The 27,029-nt window shown below is 42.9% G+C and overlaps 1 protein-coding gene across 1 annotated transcript in view; it reads left to right on the forward strand.

The window, feature by feature from the left end:
• Positions 1–27,029, forward strand: part of LOC142103391 (IST1 homolog) — an 80,483-nt gene that overhangs the window by 26,985 nt on the left and 26,469 nt on the right. Inside the window, exons 2-4 of the mRNA XM_075187455.1 lie at positions 19,042–19,141; positions 19,543–19,723; positions 21,273–21,360. Of these exons, the coding sequence (XP_075043556.1) occupies positions 19,042–19,141; positions 19,543–19,723; positions 21,273–21,360 (369 nt within the window). The remainder of the gene's footprint in view (positions 1–19,041; positions 19,142–19,542; positions 19,724–21,272; positions 21,361–27,029) is intronic.

Raw genomic sequence — 27,029 nt, forward strand, 5'->3', positions numbered from 1 at the left:
AAGGCCGTCAACAAAATTGCACCGACATACATTTCCTCACTTGTCTCAAAATATCTCCCTACTCGACACCTCCGTTCTGCACAAGATCTGCGTCTCTCTTCCACTCTCAGCACATCCTCCCATTCTCGGTTACAGGACTTTTTTCGGGCTGCACCCACTTTGTGGAATTCCCTCCCTTGCACAGTAAGACTTTCCTCTAGTCTCCAAACCTTCAAGTGTTCTCTGAAAACTCACCTCTTCAGACAAGCTTATAGTATTCCTCTACCACCCTCTTAATCTCCCCTATTACCACCCTCTACACAGCTAACACAAGACAACAACCCTCTGACCAACATTGGTACACACACAGCCCACTCAGTACTTTTACCTTTGCATTCTAGCTGGTCCAGTGTGCAATATGATGTAGATTTAGGTGTAGTGTTTCAAACTCCCATTGTCCCATAGATTGTAAGCTTGCGAACAGGGTTCTCTTAACTCTCTGTCTGTATCTATTACCCAGTATTGTTTTATTAATGTTTGTTCTCAATTGTAAAGCGCTACGGAATTTGCTGGCGCTATATAAATAAATGATGATCATGATGATGAATTGAAAAATCTCAGGAAAAAATAATACGTTTATTGAGGGTACACACACATACAAAGATGGAAACGTACTCCTGACAACAAATTCCAATTCCAATATCTTGCTGCAGGTCAGCATTAGTGAAATCAATTAAGCATATAACACACGACTGACAAGTAGAGTGGCTATGTGGTATGATTTAGATGAACAGGAATTGTCAGTCAGTATACTGTATGCTCGTACAATATACCGGAGTATCCAAGAAAACTACTGACTAATAGGAGGCAAAGCCAGAGAAGGTAGTTATCAGAGAGCTAGGGGTCACACATAAAAAGGGTAGTCATCTGAGAGCCAGGGGTTGATGCCAGATAAGGTTGTTAACAGACAGCAAGGGGTCAAAGATAAGAGGGTAGTCATCCAAGAGCCAGGGATCACAGCCAGAGAGAGTAGTTGTGACAGGATGGACTGCCTATGCCACCTTGTCTGTTGTGTTGCTGGGGACCGGTTGGGCTTGTCCTGCCACCGTCCCCTTTCTTTGTCCCAATTGCGCCCTCTAACCACAGTAGGATCGGCTTAAGCTACTGCCACCACTGGATTCCTTTGTGGCATCCAGAACTGCGTCCTTCTGGGTAACTCTCGCTGATAGCGTACCCCCTTGCTGGTGCACCTGGGCTGGTACCACTGTCCTCTTGCCTTCAGATCAGGGTTGCTGTGGATGGTTCCCTCTGGCCTCTCACACTGGCCAGAGCTGAGAGTAGTGGGCAAAGCGTTGATACTGGAGTGCTGGGTCCCAACCTCAGAACAGCCGGATAACGGATTAGATTGGTCTAATCTGTGGTCACAGGAATTACAGCAGGTAAGTAGAAGTCAAAGCAGGTTCCTCAAGCAGTTGATGTTTATTTGCTCAGGACAGTTACATCCACTAGTTGAATGTACTAGTTGCATCCAGAAAGGTACAGATTGAATAATACATTACATGGTCAAACAGTTCACTTTTTATACAGATTTACACAGATACTTTGGCAGGATGTAATCCAGCCTCCTGCCACTCTAACCAATACAGGTACTTTCTGCAGCCTGCACATAAATCAGCCTGGAGGAGTTTAACACCTTTTTACATTGCTCCTAGCAGTGCCACTACGTCTGAGGTTTCCTATTGAATGTTTACCATCAGGATATAACATTTCTATAATATTGCTTTTAACACAATTTAACTTGCAATATTCACATTCATCTGTGATCACTTGTATCCTGAGTCTTACAAACCTAGGGAGTCTACCAGCAAGTCAAATGACCCCTTTCTTTTCATTCAGGCTAGACAGACGTGTTGGTCACTTCACATGAAAAGACTTGATTAACATGAGATTACCTGTCTCCAGACAGTTGCAAGACCCAAACATGACATCTGTCTCCGAAGTTAATATGTTTCCATACCAAACACATACCAATATAGAAAGTTAAGTACATTTGCAACAATCTACTGTACATTGGCGCACCACGCTAATAATTTAAATATATTTATACAATAAGATATTTATACGGGATCTAGCCACAGTAGTTGTCCGAGAGTAGGGATCAAAGCCAGAGAGGGTAGTCGTCCGAGAGCCAGGGATCACAGCCAGAGAGAATAGTAGTCGAATAGCCAAGTGTAAAACGCAGAAAGGCAGCCAGATAACAACAGGATATGCAATTCTAGTTCAAGGAGAGAAACTCAATAAACTAGAAGCAAGTTATTTGCAGGAAGCTGCTTTTATAGGCCTGAAATAAGCCACAGGTGCTAGCAACTAATGACTAGCAGCAGGCCATTAGGCTATTCCCTGGTGCAGGTTTACTCAGATGAGATGAAAATTATGCATCAGATTATTAACATAGCCTGTAGCTCACTGCACAGAAGCTGCACTGCTGCAACCCAGAGTTGGCAGCTCGAGACCAGCAGTGGCGTCGGGGTATGGGAAACCCTGTGCAGTGGCATGACCCCAAATGATAACCACCGAGTGCAAATAGTTAAAATCTCAGAACATATGAGACTTGTGGACCAGTGTAGGTCAAAAACTGATCTAGCACTGGCTGTTTCAAACATAGGGGTTAGGGGGAAGGGAACTTAACTGCACTCGTAACTGTTATGTATTTAATCTTACTTCCCATGTTATAAATTTTGCTTTTTTGTTTTCAGTGTCATTGGTAAGGAACTACCCACATGACTTGTTTAGACTAAACTTTTTTGTAAAGAAGTGATTTTTATTGGATGCACAATCTAATTAAAATATAACCTTTAATTTACATTTTCTAAAAATACTATTATCATTGTTGTCAAAATTGTTAATAGAAGATTTTGCAGCGAAATATAAAATCAATCTAGATAGAAAGAAAAAAACTAATTAAAAGTGAAAAATGTATAATTGTGTTTTAAAATATACCGTGGTTGATGCAATGTGTGTCTGATATATAACTGCAATGAAAACATTAGTGTGATTCCCTACTTCAATGTTATTCTGTTATTAGATGCATTTTCAAGGTATGAAATTCATTAGTTAGTTTATGAAGTTTATTGCTGAGGTCTGTGAAATCTGTACCTCATGTATAGAATGAATCAGTTTGTCTCAGTAGGTTCCAATAATTATAACGGTGGCTCAGTGGTTAGCATTTCTGTCTTACAGCACAGGGGTCATGAGTTCAATTCCTGACCATGGCCTTATCTGTGAGGAGTTTGTATGTTCTCCCTGTGTTTGCGTGGGTTTCCTCCGGGTGCTCCGGTTTCCTCCCACACTCCAAGAACATACTGGTAGGTTAATTGGCTGCTAACAAATTGACCCTAGTCTGTGTGTGTGTGTGTGTGTGTGTGTGTGTGTGTGTGTGTGTGTGTGTGTGTGTGTGTGTGTGTGTGTGTGTTAGGGGATTCAGACTGTAAGCCTCAATGGGGCAGGGACTGATGTGAGTGAGTTCTCTGTACAGCGCTGCGGAATTAGTGGCGCTATATAAATAAATGGTGATGATGATGATAAAGGAAATGCAAAAGCAAAACATCTTTTAGCTGTTGAATTTATTTGAGCCTTCTTCATATAGAAAGACGTAAACTTGTAAAAATCGAGCATGACTGATATGGTATCTAAATTATTAACATTATTGTAGATATTGTATGAGTCTCAGTTCTCAGGTATCATGTTCACCGTGATTTCACAAATCAGTTTAGCATTGGACTGTGAAGCAAATATTGATTAGATATCATTCGCACAGAAGGAAAAAATATTCAACTAATGTCACCTATTAATAATATAGGCATTAAACACAAAACATTAAAAAATAAAAAATAGTTTATTTTTTATTTAATTTTTCTCCATGAAATACATTTATTAGTATATTATGAATATGTACTGTACATAAAATAAAATTTTACACTTGCTCCTGATTGCAAACACATATAGTAGCATGCATACACCGCCGTCATCATTAGTATTCAGCAATTAGACTAGACCTGAAAAACAAGTACCTGAGAGATGACCAGAGCTTGAATTGGATGCTGCTGTGTGCTCTCGAGATTGGCACGCTCTTACTGTTCATTGGCTACAGGCAAACGCCCCTTCCCCGTCCCATTGCTTCCCTGACATCGTAGGCTGTAGTAAGCGTTCTTTGCACTTGAAGATTAATTGAATATTGCTGTATTCTGTGGTGTATATTCCGGTTATGGGCATGCGCAGAGTGATTTTGCAGGTTGTGCGCACAATATCGCCGTTTACTTTCCTTGATGAATCAGGTCAGTTATCTCAATACTATTATAGTACTGATTTACTGAAAAGAAATGTTGCCAAATGAGAAATCCTTATATATATATTGCGGTTGAAAATTACATATTTACAATTGTAAGCTGTACAGCACAAAACTGCTGAAGAATTAGTTGATGCACTAGTAGAGGAAGACACCATGATACTTCTTGAATTTGCTAACATTGACTCTGCCCCACCGGTGCAAGCTGAAAGCTGACCATGGACCCATCAAATGACCCTCTAAATGGCAATGCACTGTTTTGACCCTGACTGATCCTCCTTATTGGGAACCAGCAACAGTCCTCAGTGGCATACTATTATAGACTCCCAAGACAGTCCATGGTAAACTTCAAAATTTAACAGACTTGCAAACACAAAAGTCACTGTCACACAAGATCCTGAAGCCCCAGCTCCAGAGTTGTTCCTGCCAGACCAAACATTCTGCCACTCCTAAACTGAAGCACTCTACTGTCCTTGTAAAGAGCCCCACCCACCCAGGACTACCCCGCATACCTGGGATAAGTAGACCTGTGGCTTTTGGGATCCCCTTTTTTTAGTAAAAAATAAATAAACCTCCTACACTATTCTACAATAATATATGAGGTCTTATGCAGGCAATGTTTGCAGGGTAGTTTCAAGGGCCTCTCCCTGAAAGACTAGAGTCCTAGAGTCTCCAACACCACCCCCCCCCCGGATCCATGACACTTACCTTACACATCACCATGGACGTCAAACACTCTGACACCTCTTGCGGATGTGACATACATTATATAGTAAAAATTGCAGCAATTGCTATACAAATCTCTTCTATTGTGCTTAATATGTATTTAGTAGTTAAAGTGTGCACCTGCATTATGGTTTCAAGTTTATATAAAAATCAGGCTTCTTTCCATATATTTGATTTGGGTATATGGACAGCCCCCCACCCCATTTTTTTATATTGCATAATAGCTACTACTATGTATTGCATACACTATGGTCTTTATTGAATACCAGCCACCAGATTAGGCTATTTGTTGCATAGTCGCCACTAGATTGTGGCTTCTAGAACATGGTAGCTCCCAGGCTGTGGTCTTTATTGGATAGTAGCCACCAGGTTTGAGTCTGTATTGCATAGTGATCTGTGTTCTATAATGGTCTCCAGATTGGGGTCTGTATTGTATGGTGGCCACCAGGCTGTGATCTGTCTTGCATAGTAGCCAGGATATTTAGATGGGATAGGGTGATAATAATGAATTACATTTCCAGACCCTGTTTAATTCTTGCTGTGTCTGTCACTACCTCTGCACTCATGGTTGGAAGTTGTTAAGAGCTTTGTTTTTATTTTATTTATTTTTCAAGGAGATTTCCTTCTCCTATGGTTAAATATTCTTCATTATTCCAGTTATTTATCTCTGTCAGCAAAACAGTGATCTACTCACCCTCATAAAGTAAGATGCAGTGTGCGTTTGTCACATAAACCACACCCAAGTACATCTAGCTGTCACATTAACAATACATGTCCATATCCAGTGTGAGTCCCTGGACTGCATCTTTCTTATTCCACTGCTGCCGGGACAATCAGCGAGTCCTCTCACGTAAGTCCTTCTCTATTTTATATCCATATATATTTTATATCCCACTGGGTTTAACCTAGATCCTGGCACATACAGCATCAACCTGTAACTGTACTTTACCAAATCAACATAACATATAGTACAGGCTCAAGGCAGTGTGCTGCTTCTACTTCTGTGATCCTTAGCAATCAGTCTTATTATATAAAATGTAGCAAGTAAGGTTTCTTAGCAGCTAATGACCCTGATTTAAAGAGTGACTTCCCACCAAACCTGAGATTCAGCAGATTTCCTCCAAACTAGCTGCTTATAAAATGACTCTCACCTATCAGTGAGACATATCAACATCTACTTGTGATGTCTCCCAAGCTTTTTTTTTTTTTAAAGGTAATTTTATTAGAGTTTTTTTTTAATTTGACACATACCCAGAGATAATATAAACATGGTGTATACATATAAAACTCCAAAATGTTTACTCTCAATAAAAAGAAAGGCTCGGAGTCATTATCTATAATCAGGTATGTTGTACATAAAAAGGAAAAAAGTTGTTTGTTTAAGTTTTTTAAAAGGGAGGGGGGAGACAAACTATAGGGAGGGGAATGTTTTAGGGGAGGTAAGGGGTAATGTTCTACTCATTGCATTATGCATCAGATTACATGTAAAAAGAGCGTTAACCCTGGTAATTTTATGAAGGGCAAATTAAGTTAGGCCTTTCCACTTCTCATATGCGTAAAGAACCTTCTTAAACCCAGCGGGGATATAAATCAAAACGATAGAGATTTGTCAAACGGTTGTCAGGGGAGGCTCAGCGTCATAGTAACTCGTCCAAGAAGCCCATGTTTTTTGGAAATTCACAGGTTTGTCTTTGAGAAAAGCTGTGATGCTTTCCATCCTATAGATTGACCATACTTTATTTATAGTGGCTGAGAGCGAGGGGGAGAGGTATTTTTCCATAGGGCGGCAATTAAACATTTAGAGGCATTTAGTATATGATTGATTAGTTTTGCGTGAAGCGACCAGAGTCCGGGATCCGTCTAGGAAGAAGTGAGTATAGGGGGGACTCGGGCATTTCAACCTGTGTAATATCCTTAATAAGATTATGAATTTGTTGCCAATAGGGTTGCAATTTAGGGCAACACCGCCAAACATGCAACAGGGTACCCCGCAGACCGCAACCTCTCCAACATCGGTCGCTAGACGCCGGGAAGATAGTGTGGAGACGAGAGGGGACCAAATACCACCTGTAGAAAATCTTGTAAGAGTTTTCTTTTATCTTAACTGATATGGATGACTTAGCTATGTTAGTTCTCACCTTTGACCATTCTTTAGTAGTCAAGGTCTCCCCGGTGTCCCTCTCCCAGGCAAGCTCATGAGGGTCTTTTTCGGGCTGGCCAAAGTTATTAATCAATTGATAGAAGGTGGAAATTAAGCCCCTCGTTGTCGGGGAATGGCGACATAGAGATTCTAGAGCAGAGCATCGGTCCGAGGGGAGAGGCGCTTTTAAGGATCTATATAGATGCCTAAGTTGAAGATATTGATAGAAGATTTTTTGGGGTAAATGAAATCTTCTTTGTAAGTCTGAAAATGTAGGGAAAACCCCAGCTGGGACTAGATCCCATATAAAAAGCAAATTATGTACGGACCAGTAATGAAACATTTTATGATCTAACCCTGGTTCAAAGTTTTTATTGTTCCAAAGAGGGACAAGCAATGGGTAGTCAGATCGCAACTTATAAAATCTAGTCACTTGATCCCAAATTGAGACCGAGAAACGAGCAGTCGGAATCAGGGCTAGACGTCTGGTCCTATGCTGGGATGGCACCCAGAGAAGGGAATATGGAGAATATAGCTGTAATATATCTGCCTCAATCTGTGTCCACACTCTATAATGAAGGGGTGAGTGCCATAAGATACATTGTGCCATGTGTGTAGCTCTATAATACTTTATTATGTTTGGAAGGCCCAGTCCTCCAGAGGTTTGATGTTTACAGAGTATACGCATTCGCACTCTAGGCTTACGTCCTGCCCATACAAATTAAGATACCATTTGCTGAAGATGTTGGAGGACATGTAAGGGGACCTGAATTGGTAGTGTTTGCCACAGATAAAGTAATCTGGGCAATACATTCATTTTGACAGAAGCCATCCTGCCTATCCAGGAAATATGAGATTTGTCCCATTTTGTAAGGTCACCCCTAATTGTATTAATTAACCTGGGGAAATTTGCTGCATATAGAGAGGAGTAACTCTTAGTTAAGTATATTCCCAAATATTTGATCTTATTATATTGCCACCGAAAGTTATAAGTGTTTTTAAGTGGTTGGGTGATATGCTGAGGGATATTAAGATCTAAAATTTCCGATTTGTCCGCATTAATTTTGTAGTTTGACAGGGAACTATATAGCGATATTTCTTTAAAGAGGTTAAGCAATGAAGTGTGTGGGCTAGTTAATGTGAGTATGACATCATCAGCATATAGGGCTATCTTATTATCTCTAGAACACATAGGAATACCCGTGATTTCCGGGTTGTTTCTGATTCTGGCTGCTAGGGGTTCCATGATCAGGGCAAAGAGTAAGGGTGATAAGGGGCAGCCCTGACGAGTGCCATTACTTATTTTAAAGGGTGCGGATGTAAGGCCGTTCGCTAAAACTGAAGCCGTTGGGTTATGATATAGTGCTGAGATCCCCTTACAAAAAGAACCCTGGATCCCCATGCTTCCCAGAGTCTGCTGAATGAAAGGCCAAGCTACTCTATCAAAAGCTTTCTCAGCATCTAGAGCAACCACCAAAGCAGGGAGAGACGCGTTATTACCTACGTGAATTAGGTCTATTATCCTTCTTGTATTATCCGAAGCTTGCCTTCCTGGGATGAAACCGACTTGGTCTGGGTGGACCAGTGAGGGGAGAACAGCACCAGGTCTGTTTGCTAGGAACTTAGCAAAAAGTTTTAAATCGACGTTAAGCAGAGAGATGGGTCTATAGTTACTCACTTCTGTCGGATCTCTGTCTGGTTTAGGTTTTACCACAATCCCCGCTCCAGTGGTGGCTCCATCAAATTTGTCCCCACCAAGAACTGAGCTAAACAACCCTGAAAGCATGGGGATCAGTTGGCGAACAAATTTTTTGTAATATATGGAGGAAAATCCATCCGGACCTGGATCTGATTGACGCTTCAACGCTTTAATGGCCTCCTTAATTTCTTCTGAGTTAATCTCTGCATTAAGAGTTGACAATTGACTTCTACTGAGTTTGCGTAAGTGACAGGAGCGGAGGTAGTTTTTAATATCTGCTTTAAGCTGGACTGGATCTTCTATTGTTGGTCTCAAATTGTATAGAGAAGCGTAATATTCCCTAAACCGTTGCGCGATCTTTTGGGGATCATAAAGAATAGAACCCGTAGAATCTTTTAGCATCATTATTCTGTTGCGAGTACGGCGGGCACGGATTTTGCGTGCCAAGATAGTATCGGCTTTTTCGCCTTTTTCATAATACTTTTGTTGAACCCACAGAAGCGTCTTAGCTGTCTGTTTTGATAGTATTTGATTAAGCTGTCCCTTAAGAGAGAGAAGTTTTGAGTATAGTTTCTGTTTTGAATTTATTTGGTGACGAGATGTAACTTGCTGTATTTGTTGCTCGAGTTCGCGTATGCGCTCTTTCTCTTTCTGTTTTTGTTGCGCTGTCAATCTGATAAAGATACCGCGTAGGGTGGCCTTATAGGCTTCCCATAGAATAGACTGTGATATCTCGGGGGACACATTTTGTGAAATATACTCAGTTATAGCCTGAGATATCTGAGAGATATGCTCTTTCTTAAGAAGTAATGACTCATCAAGTCGCCATCTAGGGCGTGATTGTGAGAGCCGTGGAAAGAGCAAAGACAGCTCAATTGCTTCATGGTCAGACCAGGACACCGGGAAGACCTGGACACCTCCCAATTTCTGGGTTGTCTGATGATCTACAAAAAAGTAATCTATTCTTGAATACAGATCATGAGGGGCCGAATAATGAGTGTATTCTCTGGAAGAAGGGTATAGAACTCTCAAGGCATCATATAAATTATATAGTTTCAATTGATCTTTAAGCCTGCCAGGCTCCTTAGAGTGCCCTAGAGAGAGATGAGTTTGGGTGGACCTATCTAGTGTTGGGTCAAGGATAGCATTAAAGTCCCCTCCCACTATGGTCATACCACCCGCATGAGAGGATAATTGCTGAAAGAAATCTGCGTAAAAAGCTCCCTGTTGCACGTTTGGGGCGTATACTGAGGCTAAAGTTATGGGACTCTGATTCAAGATACCTTTAAGAATGACATATCTACCAAGAGGATCAGATGTTTTCGATTCAATAGTCAAAGGTACTCTACTGTGTATCAATATTGCTGTACCTCTGTGTTTTGCATTTGCAGAAGAGTAAAAAGCATGTGGATAGGATTTAGAGGTCAATGAGGGGTGTGGGTCCTTAAGGTGTGTCTCTTGTAAGAAAATCAAGTCTGGATTTTTCCTTTTGAAATATTGTAAGGCCATTGTACGCTTATTCGGTGAGTTAAGACCGTTGACATTGAGAGATATTATTTTAAGACTCATGGGGGATACTTATGCAGGAATAGCACCTCTTTAACAATGAGGGAGAAGATTTTATTTTAATCTAGTAGCTGGATGCGGGTAATGGAAGATACATAAGGAAAAAGGGGATGGAAATGTATTGCGGTCCTGAACTCAGGGTGAGTTCCAGTACCTAGGTAAAAGAGATGTGGCGGGTTGCGTGAAACCATCTCTTTGGTAGTGGAAGGTTTGGCGGGGGTAGTGGAATTTCGTGGAAAATGTCGTATACAACTAACAAAATCTGTGCTCAACGCACTTTTAAGGCACACGTGTGCGGGCAAAATAAGCATGGGTGTGGGGGACCGCACAGGTAACTATCAGAACAAAGTGATATGAGTAGCATAATATAAACATCAAACCAAAAGATGTCAATATAGTTCTAACATATAAACATTTCAACAGTGTGAACCAGAACTGTAAACATATTTTATGTAAATTCCGGAGAAGACCGGAGAAAGTACTAATATACAAGTTAAGACTCCATGTCTATTTTTAGGATCTAGAATTGGCCAACGCCCTTCAAGGGGAGAGGGTAGAGAAGGGAGAGGGGGGGAATAGGGAGGGGGATGACAGGGGAAGAGGGGAAAGGGATCAGGGAAGGGGAAGAGGGACGTTGACCAGGATGCTAATAACTGTATCAAAAAGTTATTTAGTCTAAGAGATTAGTAAAGGCCTATAATCTAGTTTTATATAAACTTCAAGTATTAAAGCGGACACAATGAAGCTGTGTGAAACATTAAACTAATTACGTATAAACAATCATAGTCATAGTTAAGTTAGTATGATTACTCAAACCTCATGAAAAGTGGGGCCTAGGATAGTAAATAGACTGGAGTTAGTTTATGTCCATGGATCACGCTTTTTGCCAGGATGGAGCCGGAACCGACGTCTTCTGTCCTGATGGAGATGCTGAAGTAGATTGCTCAGAATCCTGGATAAGGTAAAGACGCCTGAGCAGATCAAGACCCTGCTCTGGGGTTTTCACCGAGTGGTAACGTCCATCTTTGGAGACAATTAGTTGGAATGGGAAGCCCCACTTATACTTTATCGAGTGGTTGCGTAGGACTTTAGTAACATTGATAAGGTCTCTACGTTTTTTCAATGTGGATGGCGCCAAATCCTGATACAACTGTAGGTACGATCCAGAGTAGGAAATCGATTGCACATTTCTAGCTGACGCCATTATTCGTTCTTTAGTCTTGAAGTAGTGGAAACGTATAATTATGTCTCTTGGAGGCTGATCTGGATTTGGTTTTGGGCGAAGGGCTCTGTGCGCCCTCTCTAAATTAAGTAATTCTTTTGGTATATCGGGCAACATTTGAAGGAATAAGCCCTCTAGGTAGTCGGGCATTGCCTCTGCAGAAATGGTTTCCGGGACGTTTTTTTATCCAGATGTTATTGCGTCTGTTTCGGTTCTCTAAGTCTTCCAGTTGATCTTTAAAAGTGTAGAGTTCCGCTCGCAAGTCCGTTATCCCTGTGTCTGTTGTTTGCTGATGTTTAGAGACTGCATCCAGCTGGTTTTCTACGACATCTGTGCGGGAACCAAGTTCTGCTATTTCTGAACGGAGCTCTGATACAATTGCTCTCATTTCTGATTGAATTGTTTTTGTGACAATAGCAATCACATCATTTGGGGTAAGTGGATTTTCAGGTGATGAGTTGTCCTCTGAGTCTGAACCTATATCAGCAGTATCAGACAATGCTTTAGAGCGGCCTCCAGCCTTTTCGAGGGCCTTTATAATGGAATGTTTAGGAGTATTACTTATTTTTATATTTTTGTGAGACATATTAGCGAGCAAGGAGTGACCACACTGGTCTCAGATTAAACGTAGAGATTAGATCTAGCAACACTTGAGTGTACAGAACAAGACAAAAAGAGGGGGGGCCTCCCAATCTGTGCAGAAAGATATACAACACTTTGCTTCAGTACATCAGAAATATACAGTGCATCCCGCACCCCCTAGTGTTAGAGTCAAGGTAACATTTCTATAAAACTTACAGTTGCAAGTTGTAGAGGAGCTCAGAATGACAGAGGTAAACTGGTTATCTTGATGTTGGCAACTTCAATAGTTGGTGCTGCAGTAGAAGGAGCAATCTCAGTGACCCTCTGTGAATCTTCCAAACATAAGACCGAAAATTAGTACTGTTGAACAGCCACTAGATGGCGGCAGTGCAGTGCTTGGTAAGCTGTTAGGCCATGATATACCCCAGCCAGTGTCTAAGAATAGTAATACAGACAAGCTCTTCAGTGTGATGTCTGGAGCTAGCTTCAGGGATACTTCAGCCAGATATGTTTTCCCCAACCATATATATGAGGTGTTAAACGAGCAGAGTCCAAGCGGACCTTTACAGCCCTAGGGGAGTTTCACGGAAGCAGGCTTTCATGGGAGCCAGAGGTGTAAACTAGCGCTGTTGATTATGGGTACAATGCTGACATGCCCGGTTATAGCAGGCTCTGAGGCCGCTCTGTGACTCACCCAGCTCTCCGGTGGGTTTCTCTCTCCTCCACGCTGACTTTGCGGGGTGTAGGGGAAGTCCAGCTTCCAGGAGGCAAACAAGTTGTAAGGGTGAGCGCCACCCACTGGCCCCTCCTCGCAGGACTCCGCTTGTGAGCCGGAAAAGAAGCTGAGCAATGGCTACCCCAACTTCCGGTAATGCAGGACCAGATTTCCTCCTTCTCTAATCAGGATCCGGTAATCGTGATATATATACAAGTAAGCGGAGGTTTCTTGATGTCTCCTTTTTTTTTTTTTTTTTTTCCGCCACGTGGGGGTCGCTATTTGCGCAGGCTCATACAGTCAGTCGTGTGTTTCCCTATTTGCTCTCTCAGCCTCGTGAGCGGCTCCGGCGGGTTCTGCCTCCTTCAAATAGGTAGCGGGGGAGTCTGCAGTAAAGCCCCCGTGCTGTAGTAGGTGGGTGCCGATGATGTTCTCAGGCTCAGTGGTGCGCCACCGCTCAGACGGAAATTCAGCTGCTGTTCATCCACAACTGTCCAGTGCCAGTAGATAGCTGTAAAAGTATTCTAATGTTATGGGGATAGCGTGGGGGACATTGGGGGGTGTTTAGAACAGAAGAAGCCCCTATATTTATGGGTTTTGGCCACAAGTTAAACGGAGCTCACAAACCATGCGACCTCCTGAAACGGCATCCAAACCACGCCCCGTTGAAAAGTTTTTATAATCAGAGCTTGCTAGAACATCTCAATCCGTATCTAAAAATAGTCCTGGGGACCCAAGTCTAACACATTGAGACCCATGTTGACCAACAGAAGGACACAAATACTTGAATTGAAAAAACCTTTGAAGATCTATACACCCAGTGGACTATTTATTTAAAATCATCCTACCCCTTGATCATCGGGAGTTTGACCTCGCACATAGAACACTACACCGACCCCGAGAGCAGGGGATTCATCACAGGGTGTGATCAGGGCCTGATCAACCACTAGGCTGACCAGGCTGCAGCCTGGGGCGCTGGGTCCCGGGGGGCGCGGCGCTGCGGGTATGTCACGGGCACTAGGAGTCTTTACCCAGGTATCACCAGATGATGGACTTACCAGAGCAGTATAGGTGGTAATATGGTACTCTGGTAGCGGAGTGATCACGGAACGGGAGACAGCAGATGGTAAGAGAATGCTCGTGGAAAGTCTATGACTAGCAGCACTGGTAATATATAGATAATTGTACACGAGGAACTGAATGGACAAGGAAACGTGAGGGTAGTCAGTGGTCTGCGGATAGCAAGTTGTACCACTGCTATAGTGAGGAGGAATGTCCAGAAGTAACAAGGAGGTGATGAGAGTCAGCGGTCTGCGTATAGCAAGTTGTACCGCTGTCTAGGTGAGGGAATGGAATCCAGGTGGAGGTATCCGGGAAGTCAGTGGTCTGCGTTAGCAAGTTGTACCACTGCTATGTGAAAGGATACTGGAAACAGGTGACTCAGGAAACAGGGAACAGTGGTCTGCCTCTAGCAAGTTGTACCACTGAAATATATATGTGAGGAGGAGCACGGGGAGATAAATGCAATGCAGAGTATACACGGGCACACTAAACTTGATCCCACGATGATATGCACAAAATAGTAATAACTGAGCAGCACTGCACAAATATACAAAGTCACAAGAACTATCCAGGCTAAAGGGTAACACAGTCAAATGATGGCAACAGTCTCAGTGGATAGGAAACTCCAGAGGAGAACAACTCAGTCCAGCAAGGTATGCAATACACCAGCGCAGTCAATGATAAGTATGCACTGGGGAAACGGAGGAAAGCACAGGAGCATCAACATTAGCTGTGATATTCTGTCCAGATGTTCCTTGGGAGGCTAACGCCTGGTAACATTGTAGTAACAGCTGTTGGCGAGCACCTGTTGCTCCATACGGGTAACCAGATGCTGCAGCATCTCTTTAGCTGTAGGTTCCGGATCTGGGTCTGTCATGGCCTGATCTTACTGTCACGGGCACTAGGAGTCTTTACCCAGGTATCACCAGATGATGGACTTACCAGAGCAGTATAGGTGGTAATATGGTACTCTGGTAGCGGGGTGATCACGGAACAGGAGACAGCAGATGGTAAGAGAATGCTCGTGGAAAGTCTATGACTAGCAGCACTGGTAATATATAGATAATTGTACACGAGGAACTGAATGGACAAGGAAACGTGAGGGTAGTCAGTGGTCTGCCTCTAGCAAGTTGTACCACTGAAATATATATGAGAGGAGGAGCACGGGGAGATAAATGCAATGCAGAGTATACACGGGCACACTAAACTTGATCCCACGATGATATGCACAAAATAGTAATAACTGAGCAGCACTGCACAAATATACAAAGTCACAAGAACTATCCAGGCTAAAGGGTAACACAGTCAAATGATGGCAACAGTCTCAGTGGATAGGAAACTCCAGAGGAGAACAACTCAGTCCAGCAAGGTATGCAATACACCAGCGCAGTCAATGATAAGTATGCATACCGTGGTTCAGGAGAGCAGGCTGTCAGAGAGAGGTGCAGGGATACCTGAACGGCTGGAGGCCGGCAGGATACGAAGTCCCAGGAGGATGGAAGCGGTAACCAAGTAGGTGCAGCGCACAGGTAGGTAGACCAGCAAGGATGTAAACAATACTCAGGAAGCAGTAGTATATAGAACTGGACACCTGGAGATCACTGGAGAGTAGAGGTGGTCTAGCAGAGATGAAAGCAGCGGAGCGTTGATCCAATGCAGACAAGCGAGTTGACACAGGCAGGAACACTGTAGAAGCACGGAGAGCGGATCAGCTGGCTGCAGACACGAGGAGTACTGGAGGGTCGCGATGAGCAGGGCACTGCAGATACACGGAGGCAGCGGATAGGAATCAGCTGGTGCAGTCACGATGAAACACGGGAGAGTTGAAGTGAGCTGGAAACTGTAGAGCACGGAGGCAGCGGATAGGAATCAGCTGGTGCAGTCACGATGAAACTCAGGAGAGTTGAAGTGAGCTGGAAACTGTAGAGCACGGAGGCAGCGGATAGGAATCAGCTGGTGCAGTCACGATGAAACACAGGAGAGTTGAAGTGAGCTGGAAACTGTAGAGCACGGAGACAGCGGATAGGAATCAGCTGGTGCAGTCACGATGAAACACAGGAGAGTTGAAGTGAGCTGGAAACTGTAGAGCACGGAGACAGCGGATAGGAATCAGCTGGTGCAGTCACGATGAAACAGGAGAGTTGAGGTGGTCTGGAAACCACAACGAACAACAGGAATCAGCAGGAGCTGAATACACGAGGAAACACAGGAACACCTTCAGAGGCTCATGGGGAATGAGACTCCAAGATCAGGCAATGAGGTATAGACAACAGGTGCTTTAAATAGGGAGTGTTGCCTGATCAGCCAATTAACTAAAAGGAACATGTACTGAAGGTTTGAAAGGGCTGCACATGCGCAGACCCTCAGGATGGTGGACGGCCATGGTTCCTAAACACACGGGAAGAAGCACTCACAGTCCGGTGAGTGACAGGGTATTTTATTTTATTTTTTTTCACATTTTTATTTTTTTTCTTCATTCATTTTTTTTTCTGGGTGGGGGAGGGGGAGGGGTCGCCGCGGGGGGGGGTGGAGGGCTCGACGATCAAAAGCATTGGTGGTCAGTGGTTAGCAACACACAGCCAATCGCCAGGCTGCCTGTTGCTGTGCAGCAGACAGGAAGCAGGACGTCTTCACTTCCTATCTGCTGATCTGAGGAGAGGAGCGACGCTGGCACAACTACAGGTAAGTAAAGGGGGGAACTGCCCTGCATATCTATAGGGAGGGGGGGGGGAAACTGCCCTGCATATCTATAGGGAGGGGGGGGAACTGCCCTGCATATCTATAGGGAGGGGGGGGAACTGCCCTGCATATCTATAGGGAGGGGGGGGAACTGCCCTGCATATCTATAGGGAGGGGGGGGGAACTGCCCTGCATATCTATAGGGAGGGGGGGGAACTGCCCGGCATATCTATAAGGAGGGGGAAACTGCCCTGCATATCTATAGGGAGGGGGAGAACTGCCCTGCATATCTATAGGGAGGGGGAACTGCCCTGCATATCTATAGGAAGGGGGGGGAACTACCCTGCATATCTATAGGGAGGGGGGGAACTACCCTGCATATCTATAGGGAGGGGGGGAACTACACTGCATATCTATAGAGAGGGGGGGGAACTACCCTGCATATCTATAGGGAGGGGGGGGACTACCCTGCATATCTATAGGGAGGGAGAGGGGGGACTGTCATGCAGATGTATAGGGAGGGAGAGGGGGACTGTCATACAAATCTATAGGGTGGGAGGGGGGGTGCTGCCATGAAAATCTATAGGGAGGTTGATATGTATGAAGGAGGGCAGAGGAGGGGGGCTGATATATGTGACTGGGGGAGTTTTGATGTGACGGGGGGGGATAGCTACAGAGTGGAGGTAAGGAAAATAGCTGCAAGGGGGATGGATGCAGGGTGGGAGGTAAAGAAAATGGCTGCAGCAGGGGTTAAGGAAAATGGCTGTGGGGGGGGTTGTGGTTAAGGAAAATGGCTGCAGGGGGTATTTAAAAAATAGAGCAGCTTTGGGGGGCAGAATCTCATGACTGTGTGGTGGTCACATGGGTGGTCTCAGCAATCACTAGAATACTAAATATTAGTGAGATGGGGCTGGTAGAGGTTTGTATTTGATTGACAACAAATATTCAGATATTGCTTATATATGCCTGTCCAATGGGGTACTTTTAGCTGGCCATAATGGAGTGTTTTGTTTTAACTAAAGGGCCTAATCATTCAGGGTTTGCATTATAATACATTTTTGCATTTTCAAAACAGGACGCCAACTTTCCAGAAGCCAGCGAGAGGATAACAAAGTTGCAAGAGAGAAGAGCAAGAACAGGTAGGAGACAATGGCACAATCTGTCTAAATTTGAATGCTGGAGAATACACCTGAACATTCATATTCAGAAGTGTTCCTATAGGCAGTATTAGCCTAGGGTGGCCAGAACCCTTAATCAGGCCCTGGGTGTGATTGATTAAATTCAAGAAGGAATGGATCTGAAGATACGTGCGCTGATGAATTCGGGTGTAGGTCTGCTGTGCTCTACTACACAAGACACTGGGGATACGTCTTACACCTATGTGGGATATACATTCGCAAAACAACGCAGAGAAAAAAAAATAGGTATTGAAATCATTTTACCTGTTAATAATATAAGCATTAATGACAAAACAGTTAAAAACAACAATATATATATATATATATATATATATATATATATATATATATATTCCATGAAGTACATTTATTAGGATGATTTTAATGCCTACTGAACATAAAATAAATTTTTACAGTTGCTCCTTATAGTAAACACATGTTATAGCATGCATACAAGACTGTCATCACTAATGATCAGGACTTAGGCTAACCCTGTAGCTGGAGCAATAGATACAGCAGAAGACAAGTAACTTTGAGATGCCCAAAGCTTGATTCGGACGTGACTGCGTACGCTTAAGTTTACTGTACATTGAATACGGGTGATTGCCCAGGGCCATCTTAACAACATTATGGGCCCCCGGGCAAAGCAGTGCACCGGGGCCCCTAGATATAGCTATAGATATAGATATATAGATGTATACAGATACAGATATAGATATATAGAGATAGAGATAGATAGATGTACTTGCTCAGTGACCCTTGTAGGTTTTTTTTGCAGGTTTTTTTCTTTTGCAGGATTATTTATTCTCATTAAGAGCCGTGCCTATGGGGCCTCCTTGCTCGTGGGGCCCCCGGGCAGCTGCCCATCGTGCCCAATGGAAAAGATGGCCCTGTGAATGCCCCTTCCCTGCCCTGTTCACTCCCAGAAATCATAGTCTGTAGTAAGTGTCCTTTGCGTATATAGATGCAGTGAACATTGCTGGGTTTAGTTGCATATGGTTCGGTTCTGGGGTTGCGCAGAGTGATTTTGCGAGCGATACGAAGCCTTGATGACTCAGGCCCAAAGTGTTGAGTATGGTCTGTTAAAAAACTAACAATACCCATGCAAGAAATGACTTTGGAATAAATATGTAACTCTTTTATTTTAGAGTGGAGGCAACATGTTTAAAGGCAGTTTCAAAACTCATCGTTTAAGTTCGAGCCTAAAAGGTGCCATAAAGCAGATGGAACAGCTGATAAGATCTAAAAGTGAGTACATGTGAAACTAACACTTAAAAAACCTTTAAAGTCTTTGCATGAGCAGCCAATGTCTTTCAATACTTAACACTTGCTTGGGTAATCTATGGTTCTCAATGTTTTTTTCATACACACCAACTATCCCATTTTCGCAGTATAAGTTTGTCAAAATGCGCATGTCTTTATAGTTTGGCTGGCTAGGTTGTAAGCATGGCTGGGTGCATGTGGGCATTGTTTGGGTGAATTGTCATCTCGAAAAAGTCCCAAAGCCTGGCAATGCATGCTGGAACTTGTAGTTCCCCAACAGCTGGAGAGCTATAGGTTGGCTACCTCTGCACAATGTAAACATACAGGATCTCCAGCAGTGTGCCAGATACGCACTCACCATACGTTTTTGTCTTTTAAATTTGCAGGTGAGATGGTAGAGAATACCAAGAAAGAAATAGCCATGTATTTAAAGGCTAACATGATAGCTCGAGCGCAAATCCGGGCGGAATATATTATTCGAGAGCATAATCTTGTGGAAGCCATGGAGATCATTCAGATGTATTGTGATCTGCTATACAAAAAGATTGGATTAATCGAGACCAAGACGTAAGAAAAAGCAGCGGCTTTGGTGGTTTAAAATCTGTGAAGTTTGTTTTAGAAAACCAATGTCTGCTACAAAATAGTGACATGAAAACAAATGTAAAATAGACAAACTGGTATCTTCATGGTTCTTTAAACTCTCAATCACCACGTTATGTATGTTCACATGGGTGTATTTTGCACGTGTGGGATCCATCGTGCTCTGTTCTTCATAAACACGCATGCAGCCTGGATGTTACATCTAAGGTCCCTATGCTTGCAAGAAAATTTTCTGTGCATCCCTGTCTAACACACTAGACTAAGCCAAACTTCATGTGGGCAAAATACACCTATCTGATTAAACTCTACATTATGGGTCAGATTAAATCCAGAGTGAGATCATGTGGAGACACAAAGCATCAAAGCTTTTACTAAAATCTAAGCTCATTTTGCCTCGCGTCACTTAAAGATGTGAGAGAAAATGAGTGGAGATTTCTGTCCATATTAGCCAGCATGGTGCACAGCTGGACATAGAGGCAATGTCCTATGGCTACATCGCGGCTAATTTAATCTGTCCCTATGAGTGGGATATTCATTAAAATCAATAGTTGCTAGATGGGTAAAGAAAGACAACAACAAATAGAGGTCTTTCTGCAAGATTACTGAACGCTAACATAATGGATTAGAAACAGTCCCAGAAATGAAGACACGGAGCAGGACTTAAAAACACGAATAAATAAGTTTGATGGACGTTTACACTTTAAGTAACCACTAAACTAAATCCCCACCCTTTCCGATAATAGCCTTTTAATCATATGTCCTAATTTTTCCTTGAGTTTCATAAGGTCAGATCACGCAGTGCCCCAGAACACACATTTTGTTTCTCTTCTTTCTGCCTTCAAAATCAAAAGGTTTTGGTGCACCTCCCATAAATTAATGATATCTGGAATAGATAATTGCTATTATATAAACTAAAAAAATACCGGAATAGTGATTCACTTTGTGCGATTGGATTTTCACTATATGTAACCATGACCTTAACATGTCTAGTATTGCTAACCTGGGAAACGTGTGGCAGACCTGTACTTGCTATCCCAAAAGCATAGTTAGAACTACATATTGCTTTACTGGTATGAAGGTAACCAGGAGAAACTAACCTTCAAGGATACATGCCTACTCTCCTGGACATTCCGGGAGATTCCCAAAATTCCGGGTAGGTCTCCCAGACTTCCAGGAGAACAGGCAATTCTCCTGCATCGTGCCCACTTCCTATTGAAGTGGCAGGATGCGTCCCATGACAAAATGGCAATTTCGTCATGGGGCTGGGCCAAATTACGCAATTACCCTGCCCCCTTTTACGCCCCCTTCTAAGGGATCTCACGGAGGTAAAAAATGAAAAGTCAGCAAGTATGCCGTCAAGTGCATTGTTCTGGAACTTTATCATGAGCCCCTCCCCTGCATCCCCTGTCAAAATAAAAGACAGCAATAACAGTAATGATGATGAAATGTGCAGGATTACATTCAGATAACTTTACTACAGCTATGCCTATTCTCATAATGTTTTCTTCATGTGCAGAGAATTGGACCCAGAGCTGTCTGAAGCAGTGTGTACTGTGATCTGGGCAGCTCCGCACATGCAGACAGAGGTCTCTGAGCTGAAGACAGTGAGTGGCAATAAGTGAATTGTGTGTTTGAAAATGTTATCTAAGTAGGAGGTATACATATATATAGTAATATAATCAGCACATGGTGTTGTCTAAAATATAATTACAATCCTCGATCACGCACGAATAAGTAATTAACATTCTGGTTGTAAAAATGAAAATAGATGTTCAAACGCTATTAGTGTTAAATATATATAGAATACTGTAATAAGTGAACAAAATACTGATATGAAAAGTAAAGATCTCAAGTCCTTCTTCAATGACCCGTGTTGAAATGTCACATAGTGTTTTCTTTTCCAGTGCTATAAACCATGTATAAAAACAAAAATATAAACACAAACATAGCGTGATACTGTTTAGATAATGACACAAGTGCTAAGCGTTGCATAAACATGTATATATTGTCCCAGGAAGATCAGATTTGATGATTTCCCCTTAGGAAGTGCACATACTAAAAAGGAAGTATATATGTGCTTTGTATATAAATGGGGATATGTTCTTTTCAATTTTGTGAGAAACTTCAGCCTTCACCACACCCTCTTGTGATTGTACTCATAAGCATTCAATAAAGATGAGAGCAAAATATAAGATTGGAAAACTGCACTTATAGGGGAAATTATGTATGGTGGCTGCCAAATAAGGGACAATAAATATGGAGGGGATCCCAACACTTCTGATAGAGATAAATAAAACATATACCCCTTGGCGCCTGATAATATATTTCTAATAAATGTCACTACTTGAAAACTAATTTCTATTTAAAAAAACCACATAGACATAAACTTCTCAGTGCACTGTATAAAAGTTTGTTTGCATCACATATAGAAGCCAAAACAGAAATCGACATCAATTGACTGAAGTGTGGAGTCTGTTATTGATATATGTACGGTCCTAGGACCCGTATAGTATCAAAATTGTATGAATATCCGGTGAGGCAGATAGAAATAGTCCTGTATAAGTTCTATATGAATCCAAAATAACTATAGTGATAGTCCAAATCCTTTAATAGACAGTGTCAGTTTCATGTCAAGATAAAGTCAGTATAGAATTCCAAATTGTAAGTAAAACTCTTCATATAAAATCTTCAAAACCATAAGCGTGAAAATGTACAGCAGACTGTAATTGGATAGGGGTTGATATAGCTCACCCTCTTTAGTGGAATGTTTCCCGGGTCTCCCAGTCCACAGATCCGCATTCTTCCAATATCTGCCACGCTGTTCTGTTGTCTCCAGATACACCAGTAGCTTCTGGTTTCAAGTCCTTCTTTCTGGGCTTGCGGCTAAGTGTCGTTCTCCGGCTCCGTCAGATAGTGGGTCTGTCAAATAAGTATTGATAACTGGCAGTGGTAATAAAATAAATCAAAGATGTGAATGTAGCAAATTTCAACCAACGCGTTTCACCTGTACCAGGCTTCATCAGGGAAAGTATGGCATAGTGTTAGACCTTCATTCTTATAGAGGCTTGCTGAAGTTCAGCTCACCTGTGATTGGTCTATGTCCGGGATTAACACAGCAGGTAATGATATGCCAATATAGATAGTCCGTAGAAAAACAGTTGTTCCCATACAATTACATGATTTCCAGGAACTGCAATCCTTTTATGTTCTCAACATGAAAAGTGTTGTATAATGATGTATCCTAGAACTCTATATAAAAAAACATGCATAGAAACCTCCTAAGTTTGAATATTTTCATAGAATTAGACCATTGTTTCATGCAGTAAAATCCATCAGATATCATACACCTACGGAGAGTGTTACACTAGACTAACAACAATCTAGCTTTATCAAGTCTAGGATCATAGAAAACTTGCCACCTCAAAATCGATGTTAAGGCCAAAAAGTGTCAAAGTCTTTAAAGAATAAATCCATTCTGTCTCTTTGCATGGCATATGGGTAATATAATTCCCCCCTCTCCATGGTTTATTCACCTTGCATTACCATAAATTTAAGTAATGAAGGATCTTTCCCATGGAATTGTCGCAAAGTGGTCCGACACGCTATGTGTCTCATGGCTCTTTAAAAATAAAAACAAAATACACTAATTTCATCCAAAAATATGAAGAAGGAACAGTATTATCTCAGGATGAAATATCTTTCCTACAAATTGATACATGTGTTATCCCCCATATTTATATATTGCCCAAAATACACAAGAGCAATAGCCATCTCCCAGGCAAGACAATTATTTCCAGCATAGAGGGGATTACAACGAAATTATCATAATTTATAGATTTTCATTTGCAACCTATATTAACAACCACTTCTGTCTATTTAAGAGATACTAGTGATATTTTAAATAAATTATTACAAATTAAATGACAAGATAATTATATTCTTATTACAGCAGATACCAGTATACAACATTGAAAAGAATTAAAAGCAATGGAGTTCTTTTTAAAAATTCATTTCATCCTTGAGAACAATAATTTTTTATTACGTTTATTCAAACTACAGGGATAGCGATGGGCACCTGGTTTGCCCCAAGTTATGCAAATTTATTTATGGCATATTTGGAATACTGATATTTGGGGTCCAACAACCTCCTTGGGGCAAACCTGGTGTCATAGTATTGCTATATCGAAAATTGTTTTCTTTATTTGGAGCGGAGATTTGAATTCTCTAGAATTTTTTTGTTTTTATTTAAATTTTAATGGTGATCATATCCAATTTGCATTTTTTATTAGTTCCAAAATTGTACATTTTTTACATCTCAATAAATATATAGATCAGAGACAAATACAATCTAAAAGTTACAAAAAAACTATAGATGTTAACTCTAACCTTATGAGAGATAGTGAGCATCATGAAAACTGGCTCAAAAGTGTACCCTATGGGCAATTTTTAAGGGTAAAAAGAAATTGCACCAATGAATCCATCATGTTGGACCAGATAGATGAAATGCAGGGAGAGTTTTTACAATAAGGTTATACTGAAAAAGAATTAAATCATGCAAAAGAAAAAGCACTTAGGATAAAAAGATCAGGGGGTAAATGTATCAATGTCCGGATTCTTCAACTCCGGCGAGATCGGCGTCTTCAGCGTTTAAATTTAAAGCGGCGCTGCCGTGTAAAGGGAAGTTTCCGTGTAAAGGGAAGTTTAAGTGCCCGGAGAGCGGGCTGTGCATGGGGCTGTTTTATTTCGGATTATTTTTCTTTCATTGTGTATCAGGGATTATTACTATTGTCTCCGGGGTCTGACAGCCGGCTGTCAGTCAGAGCTCCCCGCTGCTTATGTTTGGATTCAGCTCTCCTGCGGCTGGCGGGGAGAGTGTGATGCAGCGATGGGGGATGTGCGCTGTCCGCGTGGGGGGGAGCGGAGGTGCCGTGTAGGTCCTCTTTTCTGCCTGCTCCCTCTGCCGAATCTTGGACTCTCCTTGGAGCCGGGCACAGTCGCCGCAGGCTGTGTGTCTGTCCTCTATCTACGGATAGCATGCTTTCTGCACATACTGCATCTGGAGGGTTGGCAGCAGGTAAGTGAAACTTTCAGCATAGTGCTGAGAGAGGGAAAGGGTAGAAATCGCAGTGGTTCCCTGAGCTGGCTGTTTTTTACTAAAAGCATTAATTTTGTTTGTGTAAAGATAAGGTTCTATTTTTAGCTCAGGGAGCAGGGTCAGGCAAGGGTCACTGTCTCAGTGAGTCCTGCTAGGCTCTGGATTGGTTGAGGTGATTGTCAGCTTGGACGATAGCCAGTCCAGAGCTGGATCCTGGGGGGAGTGTTTTCCTTTTGTGCACTTCCCCCGTGGTAGTCTCTCACTCCTCGTGTGCAGACACCAGAATAGTCAGCCATTTTTTAAAGCTCCTGCTTCTCCCCTTTTCTATCCTGTATACTGTAAGGTAATGAGTTGGGGGTGGTTTGTGAAGCATTTGTATTTGTTTTATAAATTGGGGAGTTTTTGGCTGTATCGCAGGCTCACTTTCTCTTGTAGTTTGTGTGCTGCTTGTTATCTGTACTGTGTGTATTTCTAGAAAAATCTATGCGTGGTAGGGGTGGTGCTACTATGTCAAGTTTCACCTGTGCTGTCTGTCACATTAAGTTACCGTCTGGGCAGCCAGGTGCGCAGGCTCTGTGCATATCCTGTCGGCCTGCGGAGATTACTCCTGTTGAAACAGCTGCCGCCTGTTCAAACACGGGGCTCGGTCTCTATTTAATACGGTGGAACTGCTTGCTCAGAAGGTACAGTCTCAAGCTGCTCAATCCTCAGGTTTTACCTGTTTCTGCTCCAGTGGAGTCTGTAGAACCAGCCTGGGTAAAGGGCCTTGCATCCTCCGTACAGGGTTTGGTGGCGGTTTCTTCCTATTTGGAGAGGATGATGCAGTCTCAGGTAAGCGGAAGAGGGTGGCGGCACCTCTTCTGGGACCTGAGTCTGATTCTGATTGTGGTTCCGAGGAAGAGGGTGAGTTACTGTTGGGTTCTGACATAGATGCTACTTCCCTGGTGGAGGAGGTTCAGACTGATCGTCAGAGTGTGGAGTAGTTAATTCTGGCTGTGCGTCAGGTACTTGATATTCCTGAGGAACAAGTTCCTGAGGTTTCTGGATCCTCTCTTTTTGTAAAGCACAAGAAAAAGGCGTTTGTTTTCCCGCCCTCTTTCCATTTGGAAGATTTGCTGTCGGAACCTTGGACTTCCACAGACAGGAAGTTTCAGGTGTCTAAGCGACTGCAGTCCTGTTATCCATTTCCCCCTGAAGTTCTCGCTAAATGGGAAACGCTTCCTCAAGTGGATGCGGCTGTGGCAAGGTTGGCAAAGGTGACTACTATTCCTCTTCCTAACCAGGCCACTCTTAAGGATGGTACAGACCGGAAGGTCGAGACCGTTCTTAAGTCCATTTTTGTGGCAGCGGGTGCTTCTTTGAGGCCTGTGTTGGCATCAGCGTGGGTTAACAAAGCTGTTGAACGCTGGTCGGAACAATTGTCTGAAGGTTTGCTGGCAGGCAGGCCGTCCTCTGAACTGCTTCCTTTAGTGGAGCAGATTCAGAGAGCGACAGATTATTTATGAGAGGCTGCTATGGAAGCGGGGCTGATTAGAGCGCGCATTTCTGCCTCGGCAGTTGCAGCGCGTCGGACTCTTTGGCTAAAGTCCTGGGAGGCTGATGTAGAGTCCAAAAAGGCTCTTGAGTCCATTCCTTTTTCTGGAGGTGTTCTGTTTGGACCTCAGCTTGACTCCTTTATTAGTCAGGCAACAGGAGTTAAGAGCACTTTCCTCCCGGTCAGTGCTCCCAAGCAAAGGATGTCCAGATATTGGGCCTTTCGTTCCGCAGGAAGATTTCGAGGACAATATTCCTCAGGCCAATCTTCTAGAGGTCAGTCATCCGCCCCTAGAGGTGGTTTGCAGCGCGGTCGTCAGGCCTGGTCTGGGCGACGTCCAGCTGCAAAGCCTGCAGACAAACAGTCTGCATGACGGGCTTTTTGCTCCTCCACTGTCGTCGGTGGTAGGAGCCCGTCTTCTGCGGTTCAGGGATCGGTGGTGTCAGTCCACTACCGATGTCTGGATTCGGGGAGTGGTGAACCAGGGTTAAAAGATTGATCTGTTCGGTCTTCCTCCCAGACGGTTCTTCACCACAGGGCTTCCGTCTTGTCCGAGGAAACGATTGGCTTTAACAGAAGCGATTCAATCCCTTCTTTCGTCCGGGGTGATTATTTTGGTTCCTCATTCTCAAAGAGGTTTGGGG

Source organism: Mixophyes fleayi, chromosome 10 (genome assembly GCF_038048845.1).
Source record: "Mixophyes fleayi isolate aMixFle1 chromosome 10, aMixFle1.hap1, whole genome shotgun sequence".
Classification (NCBI taxonomy): Eukaryota; Metazoa; Chordata; class Amphibia; order Anura; family Limnodynastidae; genus Mixophyes; species Mixophyes fleayi.